General features: G+C 39.5%; 1 protein-coding gene across 1 annotated transcript; it reads left to right on the top strand.

The window, feature by feature from the left end:
• The first annotated feature begins 3519 nt into the window (after positions 1 to 3519).
• Positions 3520 to 12633, top strand: LOC109762646 (transcription factor BHLH6). The gene is made up of 5 exons (XM_020321518.4): positions 3520 to 3676; positions 3769 to 3955; positions 4053 to 4277; positions 7925 to 8095; positions 12306 to 12633. Exons 1-5 carry the CDS (start codon positions 3600 to 3602, stop codon positions 12372 to 12374), a joined length of 729 nt encoding a protein of 242 aa, XP_020177107.1. The 5' UTR covers positions 3520 to 3599; the 3' UTR covers positions 12375 to 12633.
• The last annotated feature ends 798 nt before the right edge of the window (positions 12634 to 13431 follow it).

The raw sequence follows: 13431 nt of genomic DNA, 5'->3' as shown, positions 1-13431 counted from the left end.
CCAAGTGTAGCCTTCCACTGCTATCGGGCTATGGTACTATGTTGGCCGCTCTCTCTCCGACTGAAGGCCTGTCACAGATATGGATAGAACTATGTATCCATCGCTTTTGTTTCATATGAATATCATTTTATACAACCAATTCAAAAAAAAGTTAGGTGTTTGCGTGTGCGAGACAGTTTCTCCAAAGAGAATGAAGATGGCATAATCGAACACAATCGAGACCTTCACGGTCATTACAATGCGTTATCTCGGCAAATAACATTTGTTGGCTTCTTTAATGATAATTATAGACTTTCGTTTGAATATTAAATGCTTACAATAAATTATCGATCTGCTATTTTAATAAATTCAAGGCAGTATGTTGCCATGATGTATTTGTGAAAAAAACTGCCAACTAGACCGCCTTAGGTTAAAATTCCAGCTGCGTGCTGGACGCGCGCACGCACACACGCACATAGCCTATTGATACACAAGATTTGGACTTGCCAGTTTGATGTCCATAGCGAATTTTTGGCACGAGGACGTCATGGCTGAGATTTTATCCGTGATGACTTAATTACAAGTTCAACACCACTACCTATTCATCCAAATAATGGGTAGTTCTCTTCAGTGTCCATTTTAGTATGGGTGGTAAATTCTGGTCAAAAAAGTATGTGTGATAAAATAAATATTTGTACCAATATGAAAACTTGTTTTCTTTTCATGCATGAAATATCTTATCGTTGCATGGCGCGGTTGGAAGAAGAGAAAAACCGATCAATTTCTTGTGGAAGCAGCTCTGGCACGTATGTCACGGATAGATAGACGAGTACGAGTAGATAATATCAGACACGAACGTGATACTAATCTCAGGGATTTTCTCTCTCATGAATCCTGAAGCGGACAGGCGGCTGGCCGATAGATATGCACATGCACGCTTGCCGTTCACATCAATCGGTATGCAGGCAGGCCACAACCAAACAGCGCTAGCTACCAACGTAACATCGATCTACAATTGCACCAAGGAAGGACCATTGCTCTATCCAATTAATTCAGTTTGTGAGCTAGCGTAGCTATCTTTAGTGTGGTCCGGGAGGCATTTGGATCCTAGCTTTCCAGTTGTTGTTGGCTGCATATACTTGTGTGTCAACTACCGATCGATATAAACCGACCCGCAAAGAAAAAATACTGATATAACACAACCAGAAGAAAAACACAACTCACAGAGCCCACAACCAGCTAGTAGTACAAAAAGCTACTCCCTCCGTTCCTAAATATAAGTCTTTTTAGAGATATCAATATGAACTACATACGGATGTATATAGATGTAGTTTAGAGTGTAGATTCACTCATTTTTCTCCGTATGCTGTCCATATTAGAATCTCTAAAAAGAGTTATATTTTGGAATGGAGGGAGTACATGACTTCACCCGTTAAGGCATTGTTACTTTTTCCTTTTGGAAATTCGATTTGTGCCATTGCCTATTTTTGGTACTAGAGGATACCACTACCTATTTTGGATACTAGAGGATACCCGGAGTGCGGGTATAGGTGGCAACATATTTCGAGTGATTTTAATTTTATGAAACATGAATAGTTGAATTAATAATATATGAACTAAATCTCGCAAAAAATATGAACTAAAACTAAATATACATAATATATATGGTTTTTGATTATTGTATAGCTGATGATATTTTTTGAATTTAATTAAGTGTTATAATATAATCGAAATCTTTTCTCATGCTTGTTGAGTGGACCTTTGATGAGGTGGCATGTGTGCATGATATCAATTAATAATGGACAACTTTTTCTCATGCATACTGTGATGGGCCTTTGATGAGGACACCCGTGCTTTTAAGATAATAGAGGTAGCGGGGATCAACTCGGGGTGGGGGGGGGGGGGGGGGGGGGGGGGGTCTTACCTAGTTCAATGCTGATCTATACTAGCAAGATGCCCATGCGTTGCACGGAACATCAAGATGCATTTGTATGAGTAGTTTATCTTGTGGGAGAAAATGATGAACGAGGGAAGGCCTTATTTGCAAATGTGGAGAGGGGTCTGGTTATCTTTTTGCAAAATTGCCATAGTTTCCTTCCTATCCGTCGGATATAAATCGGACGGCCTATATTACAGGATGGCAGGCACACCATCATCACCAACTCAGTTTTTTATAAGAGTAGAGATTAGTAATATACTCCCTTCGTAAAGAAATATACGAGTGTTTAGATCACTATATATCTCTTTATGAAGGGAGTACTAGGTAAATGGACTGTTGTCACACAAGATAAGCACGCCGCCCGCCTGTTGGCCGGGTGAATCGAAGTTATCTTCCAGTCAACTGTTCTAGTATGATAGATTTGATGTTAAACTAGTAGCTTTGTTTAATAATGAAATGAAGTAGTTTAAATATGTGTTTCAAATGAAATTTTGTGCAAAAATACTAGATTAAGAGGCATTAAATTTTTTAGGATAGCATTTATTTACCTAAATATTATAAGAAAATGGCATAACGCTACGTTTTGGACTTTTAGGATAGGGGATATGCTAGAGTTGTTAGTTGAAGGAGCCGGTTCAGTAGCAGAGTTAACGCGTAGCAACCAAAAAGATAGCTAATGGGGGTCCATGGGACTAAACCATTTTTTTGTTGACAACTATTCGTCCATCCTATGGACTTCGGTTTGCACGTATCAGATGCTATAGTGTTTGTCTAGTTCACTGAAGCCTTGCTTTGTCTAGTTCATGTTTCTGGGCTTGCCGAATAAGAGATCCATCGAATCGCGTTATTAAGAGTCGGAACACCTTATCCTTTTGCACGTGACCCTAATATGGGTACACTAGGGATGTGAAGAGTAAAGGGAAATGCCCCAGAACTTTAAAGTGCCAATATGGTGGTATTTAATTAGAGATACATCGCAAGATTAGGACATCGATAGCGCGATGAAAACTAGCCCAAAAAGAATGGGTGACAAAAGGTGGAAAGAAATGACATACAACAACAACAAGTACATATAAATGCAATGCAAACCATTAAAAATCATTTTTTGCAGTAAAAAATATGTTCAGGGTACTATCGCCTTACCTTTTATTTACAATTCATCCATCCTATCGACTTGGGTTTGCACGTATCAGATGCTATAATGTTTGTCTAGCTCACTGAAGTTTTGCCTTGACTGTAACCCAAGAAATGTCTAAATCTGCTATGCTCGTGCTGTTTTTACTGAAATTTTAGGGAATATTATTGTAGAATGCGTGCACAAATATCTTCATTTATCTTCTTTTAAAAGTGACAGCAGAATGTCTGAATGTATTGAGACTTTTCTTGCTTGAACCGAGCGGTGCTTGGTTGGCCACGCGAGGCGCCAAAGTGCATGGACCCAAATTAAACGGTGATATGAGCACACGGTTTCAGATTCGATCTGTAATTTATGGGGAAGCAATCCGAAAATAGAAAACCAGCCAATTGCTGGTCGGCAGGCCGCCAGGTGGCATCCGGATATGGTGGCCTCGATCGCCACGTCAGCCCATGCATGCATGCCCCGCTGCCCAGCGACGTAGAACAGACACATGCACGAGAATAAATATCAGAGAGAGAGAGAGAGATAGAGCAAAGCAGAGCAATGGAGTCCGACATGGAGGTGAGCTTGGATTTCTCTTGGGAGACGCCTAGCTTCTTCGAGCTCTGCGACGCAGATAGGTGAGCTCTGCGACGTAGATCTGCTTCTTGATATTGCGGCGACGTTGCCTAGTACTCTTAAGTAACAGTTGGAGTTGGATGGATTCTTGCAGCATGCACCTTCCGGCTGAGGACTCTCTGTCATGTCTGTACGAGGACTCGATGAGCTCGCCGGAGGGCGCCAGCTCGGGGCTGACGAGGAGGTGGGCTGGCAGGAACATGCTCAACGAGAGGGACAGGCGCATGAGGCTCAACGAGAAGCTCTACGCCATTCGCGGCGTCGTTCCAAACATCACTAAGGTTTGATTTACGGACAACTACAGTCTACAGGAAGAGCAGTAGTGTGTGGTGTTTATGCTGCGGTCTAATTTGATCTTGTGCATGCGACGGATGATAGATGAACAAGGCCTCCATCATCCAGGACGCCATCGCCTACATCGAGGAGCTGCAGGAGCAGGAGCGCCAGATTCTCGCCGCCCCCGGAACCGACGGCGGCGCCGCCGTGGTCCAGGCGGATTCGACCGTGGACGACGGCATCGGCTCCCCGCCACGGAAGATTAGGAGGACTACCTCCGCCTCCTCCATCTGTTCCCCTGCCACCCATCCCGTCCAAATCCTCGAGGTAATTATGCATTCATCTGTCGCTGAGGGCTGAAAGGGAGTTAGGAATGAGAATGAGGTGAGAGAGATATGTGATAGCAAAGAAAGTGAGAGTGGATGTTTTGCGCTAGGGCTCCATGGAGCCCTTTATTTTCAAACACTGAAAAATCAACATTTTAAGTTTCAAAAAAATCTGAAAAACATACACAAGTACTTATAGATGTTTAGGAGATCTGTGTTAAAATTCATCATGAAATACGTTTTTATATGGCTTGTACAAAAAAAATATCATGTACTTGTATACTTTATAGACGTGGCGAGCGAGGACATTCCCACCCAACATGTGAAATTGATGGTTATATATCAGAACAAAATCATGTACTTTTATAGACGGTTCTTTCAAAAATGTGAAATTGATTTTTTTTCATATTTGGACAGTCGTGTCTCTCTTTTTCACTCAACTACAAACTAGGACATGCCTGTCTCTAAATTATCTCTCCCCTCTTCCTCTCATAATCCATCACTTTTATTTACTTTTGATAATTTAGGATATTCATAACATTAAAACCAAACATTCTTTCGTGATTTGTTTATATATTTGAACTCTAGATATAAGATCTTGAGAACATGACTCTAGATATAAGATCTTGAGAACATGACCAATTTCCAATATATTTCAAACAAGTTTAATTTAAGTTGTTTCAGTTCAATTTGTGAAATCGATTATTGAAAATATACAAAAAATATGTTTTTCGTACATAAGATCCATATTTTAGTGTGTTTGTGAAGCTGCTTATTTCATTGTGTGGAACTGTTATTTGTGAAATATAACTGAAAGTGAAATATGAAATTAGTTTTTTAAACCGAGTGAAATCACCTTTTTGAAATGAGAAAAAATATGTTACTCTAATGAGTGGAACCAAATTTTAAATGAGAAAAATCAGATTTTTGAAATGCATTAAATATGTTTTTATTGTAGAAATTGATTTTTAAATGGGTCAAATCAATATTTCAAAATGTCTAAATCAGTTTTTGAAATGAGTGAAACTGTTTCTTGAAATGAGTGATATAAATTATCAAATGATTGAAACTAGTTTTTCAAATTCAGCAAAATGAGTTCTTTAAACGTGTGAAATTAGTGTTTTGAAATAAGGGGAATCCGCTTTTCGAAAATGAATGAACTATCTAATTAAGTGAGATCAGTATTTAAATATATGAAATATGGTTTTGAAACAAGTGAAATTATTTGTTTGAATTGGGTGAAATAAATTTAAAAAATGAGAGAACTCAATCGAGTGAACTTCTAGTTTTTTAAGAGAATGAAATTGATTATTTCAAGTTAGTTAAATAAGTTTTTGAATTGAGTTAAATTAGTTTTTTGAAATGACTGGAATGGGCTTTTTGATTATTATTTTTTGGTTAAATTGAGTGAAATTAGTTTCTTTAAGTTAGTGAAATTGGTTTTTTGAAATAATTGTAATATATCCTAAAAAATGAAAAATATTTTTTTCATATATGAAAAAACTTTCAGTGTTTGCAAGATGCTTATTTTATTGTGTGAAACTAATATTTGTGAAATTTAACAGAAATGGGAATATAATATTTTTCAATATGGTAATTTTCCCGTGTGTATAACTGAAATAAGTAGGTTCACAAGGTATCATAATTAAGTTTTCGTATTTTTTGGAACGGTGAAACAATTTGAAATCACATTTTGAATTAATGAAACAATTGAAATCGTGTTTTGAATAGTGAAATAATTGAAATCACTTTTTGGACATTTTCTTTTCACCATTTTAATAGTGCAACCTTTGATATCATTATTTGAAACAACAACATTAAATATATTTTAAAACGGTCTCAGTTTTGCATTTTGAAATACCGAAACTATTGAAATCACCTTTTATGAATAGTGAAAAAACTGAAATCACTTTTTGAAATACTCCGCTGGATTCACCGGCGGCTTGCACTGTATTCCATCCTCTGCGTGGCCTCGTCCACCAGCGCCTCGGCGATCGACCTGTGCAGAGATGGTGACACAACGGGTTAAGTACTCCGGAGTACATGATCTGGTTCAAGGAATATGGAATACATACAGTACGTACCTGTGAAGACTGCGTTGCATCCACTGCGTGGCCGCGTCCGTCAGCATGTTGGCCTCGCGCGCGTCCGCGCCCGCCGGCGAGTTGGCCGTGGCCGTGCCCGCGTCCGCGCCCGCCGGCGCCTTGGCCCTGCCCGCGTCCGCATGGCCCCGCGTCTTCCGCCGGCGTGCGTACGTCAAGTCGCCCGTGCTCGGCAGAAGCACCTCGCGTGTGTTCAAGGAGGTCTGCCTCATGGTCGGCTTCTTTGCTGGCATCAAGTCGATCATGCTGGCGTCCATTGCCGTCATGGAGCGCATGCTCAACTTCTACATGGAGCCCGCAATGAAAAAATTATCCCGCTATTACTGCAAAAAGGTGAGATTGCACAAGAACATACCGTCGTCGGAGTCATCGGAAGCTAGCCAATCATAGTCGTATCCAAGATCACAGGCACTGTCTTTGTTTCTCCTCTATTGAATCCCAATTAGGTGCCGGATGCAAGTCTAGATCAACCATTTTTTTGTTGGCCACGTACTGAAAGAAGGGGGAAATGAAGAAAACCAGGAGGAGTTGACTCATTTTGTACACGAAAACATTTTAAAATCTTCATTGTCTTGGCGCCAAGTCACTTCCCTCCCTTTTTCTGATGGCCGCGTGAACACATGGCACTCATTTTCGTATAGGAGGCAAGACAATTATTTGCATCCCTGATTTGTTGGGATACGCGGATTGCATGTGCCATGCAAGGGCGGCAGCATATCTGCATGTAGCGGCCAAATCAGTGGAGACTCACGTAATTGATTTCCAACGCTAAACTAATACCAGGGGTAGTATTGTCCCAGATGCTCCAAAAATTGCTGCCTTGGTCACCGAGATGGAAAAAATGCACCTTAGATAAAGGAACGGAGGGAGTAGTTAAACTATTGAAATGCCATTTTGGGCAGTTTTAGTTTCACTTTTACAAATATCTGACAAAAGTTAGGTTGTTGTGTGCATGCCGTTGTATTCATGTGCTTGTTGGCAAGTATGTATTCGTCACATCGATCTTGGATTCATCACCTGAGCTAGCGTCATTGCTAGATATACGGATTCTGCGAATCTACCATGTGAAATAAGAAGAAAATGACGAGAGTGAGAAGGCAACATTTGTGGACCACACACATGAAACATGTATATTAGCAAGTTGGTACTCTAGTTGACTTCAGTTGTTACAATATTTACCTCAAATGTAGTACCAACATAGTATTAACATGCAATCATATTAAGAGAATTAATTGAACAGACACTCCTAATGCAGGGTTTGGTAGGAGAAGTCTAGAATAATTAAATCAAGTAGTAACCAACTCTGAATCTAGTGTTTCTATTGAAAATCTCAAGAGGCTTGTAAAGAAGTATTAAAATGCACAAAAAGATAGATATTGTTTTGATTAATTATTTCTAGAGCTTATGTTTATGCATGCACCATGTCTTAGACAATGAGAAGTTTTGAGACATAGGGCAAATGTGGGGCAACTTTATGTAACAACACTGTGAAAATCATATAACTGAATGACCATTAAATAAACATATAACTTGACAAGTTGTGCAGCTAGAGGTGACGCAGGTGGCGGAGGATCTGGCAGTGGTTAACGTGAGACATAGAAAAGCGCAGGAGGCCATGGCGAAGGTGTATGGGGTGCTCGAGTCGCTCTGTCTCAATGTCATCACGGCAAGTGTGACCGTCGTGGCCGACAACATTGTCCACAACATGTTCATCGAGGTAACCACCCATGATTTGCCCCTTTCCATTCTAATTAATTTCTCCTATCGTTCTCTAGATTTCCCAAACGAAATGATTGCTCCTATCTCTTTCATTGAGTTTTCTGGAAATCTTTAGGGTGACGTCACCTCCTAATTGATGACGGCATATGGTACGTCAACTATTATCGTAAGACGTGCATTGGGATTCTTGATGTGCTTGGTGAAGGAAAACGGGATAGACTACACTAGCCCAAATAAAAAATATCCTCATAAAACAGATTATGTTGTAGTTCTATATAATGCGGTTACTGTGAAGCTGTTGCAGAAGTAGAGTTAATGTAGAGCATTGGTGAAACGGTAGTCGTACTGCCATCTCCTCCTAACAGTTCCCAAAAATGTTTTATCCAACATTCACGTCCGCAATGCCTCTAAGGTATCCACATCTTTGGGATGGAGCGTCCGTCGCCTAAATTGTTATAACCGGACGTGACACTTTGAGCATGGGAGAAGTGAAGGAGAAGTGAAGGCTGCTTTATGGGAATTCCAAATTTGCTAACCTAAAACACTTGCCTCATTCTTATACTTATATAGATGTTTCCGTAATGAAATTCTACAGTGGAGATCCATCATGACTCAATGCTCAGTCTAACTCTGATCGTAACCCAAATTAGGCTCAGACCACTTAAGTGTGATAAACATAGGCTCTTGCATTATTAGATATGATTGGAGTATTCCTACTCAGTCACTAGTTGGTAAATGTCCCTAGAAGGAGACATAAAGACGGTACAGATGAGCATTAATTAACAATGTTACATGAAAATTCCTCCCCCCCCTCCCCCCCCCCCCCCCCCCCACACACACACACAATATTTTTCAGGCTCGGGTTGAACCACTTTTTCTCGATCACATGACTCAGAATCCTATATCAAGTTAACTCTGTAATTTAAGTAGTGCGGACATGAATTACAAGACGTGACCAACCGACGGACCTAGAGATATCTATCCCATTGCAGAGATTGACAAACCCCATCTTAACTGACCATGCCATAGAACATGCTTCACGAAAAATAAGAAAGAAAACTTTATAGTGATCCAGTACATCATAGCATTTGGTGTCCCATAAGTAATTCACTAGACATCGCAATTACATGTGATAATATCGTATCTATTGACATAGTTACACATTACAAGAGCAAATTAGAAAGCAACCCCGCAATGTTTTAAGTTGGTCCTTTCCAACTCCATGTTCCTAACATGTGTTCATATTATTGGCTCTACATGTCTATGTCCATGTCCTACGAAACATGTCATCAACATGTTATAAAACAATATCGGATCTATTGACATGTGCTAGTGTATTATTTATTTGTGTCTTCATATGATTTCCGACAAAGAACAAGTGTAGAGTAATCGTTCAAGCATAGAGTTGCTGCAAACAAGTCACATAGTTGCCAATCAATGGAAATGATATTATTTGAGGAACACTTAATAAATCATGTATGCAAAGAAATATAATCATTTCTATAATTTCATATATGGCATATTTCTAACACTTTGTAGATTGATTTATTATACTTGGTAGATTCGGGAGTTGTCTTTTGCTCCCTCCATTCCATAATATAGTGCGCCCATGCTTTTTGAGATTTAACTTTGACCATAAATTTAACCAACATGGGCGACTGCGGCAGGAGCATGACAGATAACTTTGAATTCGTATTCGAAAGAAGTTTTCACAGGTATAATTTTTCAGTAAAATTATTTATGTATTATTGGTGTAATTTCTGGTCAAAGTTGAATCTCGAAAAGCATGGGCGCACTACATTATGGAATGGAGGGAGTATTGTACTTCATTAGAAAACTAAGAGAATCTTCATGTCATCTTATTGTTCTATAACCCCGTTCAATGTGTTTGTGTTTCACTTTTTAGCTTTTTGGCGTTGGACGATTATGACAAAGGCACACATAATAGGAATCTGTTATATATGTTTTCTAGGCAATAGCCATGAGTTATTTAGGTGGCGTTTGGTTCGTGGGCAAGGTTGACTTGGCTGAGGATATCCTTAACCACATGGTTGAGGATAGCCAATTTCAGTCGTTTGGTTGTGAGGAATTGAAGGAGTTGGATAACCGCTTTTGATTGTTTGGTTGGAAGGATGAGAAATGGCTAAGGATAGTTGTTAGCGAGACGTGAACAAATTCCTATAATCTAGCTAACAAACGAGAGGGATAAGGAATTGTTAGGGAGACGTGAAGAAGATCCAACGGAACTGCATATAGAGAGAGAACAAAGAAGCTTGCCAAACCTGTTCCCATCCCCGTCACACGCGCTCGCCGGAGCTCGTTATTCCCGGCCGCCGCAGCCCCGATCCAAATCAACGCCGCTGCTTCGTGTGTTCATGAGCTACAGGTGAGGATTAGGTCAGGACTCTGCTCGCTCGTGGAGGGGTGAGATAAAAAGAAAATGTTTCGCGCAAGTGCACGTGGGGGCTGCCCTCATCCGCGAAATTCTCGCGACTCTCGTCAACCAAGTTTTAGAGGAATATTCTCTCGAATCTGGCTATCCCCATCCCTCATCCCTTCCATACCAAACGAGTGGCATCCCTTCAAAAATTGGCTATCCCTGTCCCTCTGGTGGATAGCCACACAACCAAACGCCACCTTAAAACCCATTGAGAAATAACAGTAAACATGAATTTTAGGCATGAGTTCAAGGTTTGTGTAAAAAATTGTAGTCTAACATTACTAGGTTTTGGAAAATATTTTCAAATTTGATTTACCCTAAAAGACATTCTGATCTACTTTTTTCATGCGTCGTCTAACAGAGATGCCATGAATAAACCCTAACCACCAACGAAGAATCGTTCAACTTTAAATCTTCAAAAGTTACATATGTCTCGGATACCTAATATAGAGACGAGAGGCAAGACAACCATGAATCATCTGATATTTAGTCTGGGTGCATTATTTGTTAGGTTTGTGTGCTTTGGTGGTGGAGACGGTGCCATGTTGAAAAAATGTCTCATCGTTCCACTGATCTCCTAGAATGACTCCAGTGGTCTACCAATATGGACCCAAATCTCATAACTTGCCACTTCGTGCTTTCATCTTGTTCCTCGTCAATTTAGCATGGGTTTGAGAACATGTCTTGTGAGGTGTGCATCCCCGAACAAGGTCCATTCCAAATATTATAGGTTCTCTCTTCATGAGGTGTGTGGCTCTTAGCGCTCTTCAAAACATATGGACTTAGTCTAGCTTGTGTGGGTTTGGCATTCTGCACCTAGGTCATCGCAATACATAGAAAAACATCAAGTTGCGAAAGAGGGAACGAAGGATGTCGGCTAATTAAAAAGAATTTTGGTAGAGATTTTTTTTCTATGAGAGATAATTGTTATTGGTGTTTATTTCAATTTTTTGATCTACCATACTTTTTTTATGAATCGCTATAGCTAGATCATTATTCTAAGGATATTACCAAAAAACATGTTGTGTATCATATTTGACAATTGTGCTTGATCATGTTGTGCGTTCATATTACTATGTATGTAGTTGCATGAGCTTGCATTGCGACATAGTGATTGTGAACACATGCATTTGCACGTATGTGTTGCTAGTGTTTCCTAGGGATGAATTATTTCTTAAAGAAGAACTGGGAGGGCTATCTCATGTGTTAGGCCATGGTTAATTAGGGCCAATTTAAATGAGTTTTCGCTTAGGGTTTTTTTCATGCTTCAATTTGGAAAAGAGTCGGGATTGATCCTAAGGTTTGTGCCCATTAGAAAAAGTCATCTAGCTAGACTGCAACTTCCCGAAGAATACACCAACTTTCTTGTTATTTGTTTATATGAGGTAGCGGTATCCCGATATTTCGTTGTGACAAACTTCTTTTGAACGAAAATCAACCTTGATCATCCGATCATGCCGGACACTAGCCGATGTATCTTGCAAACCGCTAGACCAATCCCCTAGAGGTCACCGACGATGCCAAAGGCATGGCAATCCTGAACGCAAAGGTTTAATATCCGCGAGCGATCAAGAACAAACAAGAATTACAAGTTGTAATCCAATATTCTGAGTACGGATTAATATGATTAAGTTGGGTTCCTGAAAATTGATTCACCGGAAGTTGTTGGACACGTGCATTAATATTTGTGTGCACATATTTCACAATATTTTGTGTCAATATTAGCAATCATTTATATTATTTAAATAAATCATGTTGAATTTTTCAGACGGATGGAATTGATTGTGCTCAAACGATCAAGGAGATGGTACAGTCTCACTCGGTCATCTCAATGTGAGAAGAAGATCACTGAAGTCCATGAATCCCTGATGAAGATTAGATGTTGAAAAGGATGCACAAATTGGCAGACCAATTACCTACACCTGGTTCAATTTCACTCTCATACTATAGTCATCTTCAAATAATGTGACAACAGTTGAAACTAACTATATGGCTGAAGAAATAGACGTGTTTTATGGACTTAATGCCATCATGCACTCCATATAAATTGGCAATGATGCAAAAATATATCGTATATCGTCTCTGATTATGAGGAACACTCATGAGTGTGCATGTATTTTTTAAAATAGGAAATTTCACTTTTGGTCCTCTAAGATTGAGTTTGTGACACTTTTTATCCTAGTTAGCGCAATGTCCTCTAAGATTGAGGCAACCCCTCGGTGAGAGTGATGCTTAGCAAAAATGATTATTTAGAAGGGACCAAATAAAATAATTGACCCAATTAATAGTGAATTTATAACTTATTTCGTGAGGCATTGAACAAGAGTTAAATGAATGATTGAAAGTGATAGGAAAGTACATTCACAATATATTTATATAGAACTTTGTCAAAAAGTTTCAAAGTGATGTCTTTGGTCACATGTGGCTAGCGGCTAAGGCTTACAAGGATACTTCTTTTTAGTACCACATGAAAAAGGTCTTGGAAGCTGATCCAAGTGTTGGTGAGTATTTGAACACATATCACTCATTATTGTGCATGAGGTGCAAATTTAATATTGACATCAAGTGTGATTACATTCATAAAATCCACTTTGAGTCATTCAGTAACTGGGTTAAGGGTTACGAAGCATGCCCATTGACGAGTTAGCTATCACACTAAGAGACACAATCATGATACTTACGAACAAGAGTATAACAATTGGATACTTGCCTGAAGGTGAGATGCTACATGTTGTCACTCAAAAAATAAAAAATAGAAGTAGAGGACATGGTCACTCGAAGACAGGTAAGTCCTCTAATACAATGGGTGAGGGGAGGGATACTAACAAAAAGAATCTTAGACTTGTTGTGGAACTTGAGGAACATGGCTGCACTTGTCTTGAGTGGTAACACAT

This window comes from Aegilops tauschii, chromosome 4, assembly GCF_002575655.3.
Source record: "Aegilops tauschii subsp. strangulata cultivar AL8/78 chromosome 4, Aet v6.0, whole genome shotgun sequence".
Taxonomy (NCBI): Eukaryota; Viridiplantae; Streptophyta; class Magnoliopsida; order Poales; family Poaceae; genus Aegilops; species Aegilops tauschii.
Note: the sequence above shows the minus strand (reverse complement) of the source record. Positions and strands in the feature narration are given on the sequence as shown.

What these genes read in the sequence shown, in the direction of transcription:
- LOC109762646 (XM_020321518.4), top strand. Translation starts at nt 3,600, where the DNA reads ATGGAGTCCGACATGGAGGTGAGCTTGGATTTCTCTTGGGAGACGCCT. An exon ending in TCGTTCCAAACATCACTAAG is followed by an intron (nt 3,956 to 4,052) that starts GTTTGATTTACG and finishes GACGGATGATAG; the next exon opens with ATGAACAAGGCCTCCATCAT. An exon ending in ATCCCGTCCAAATCCTCGAG is followed by an intron (nt 4,278 to 7,924) that starts GTAATTATGCAT and finishes CAAGTTGTGCAG; the next exon opens with CTAGAGGTGACGCAGGTGGC.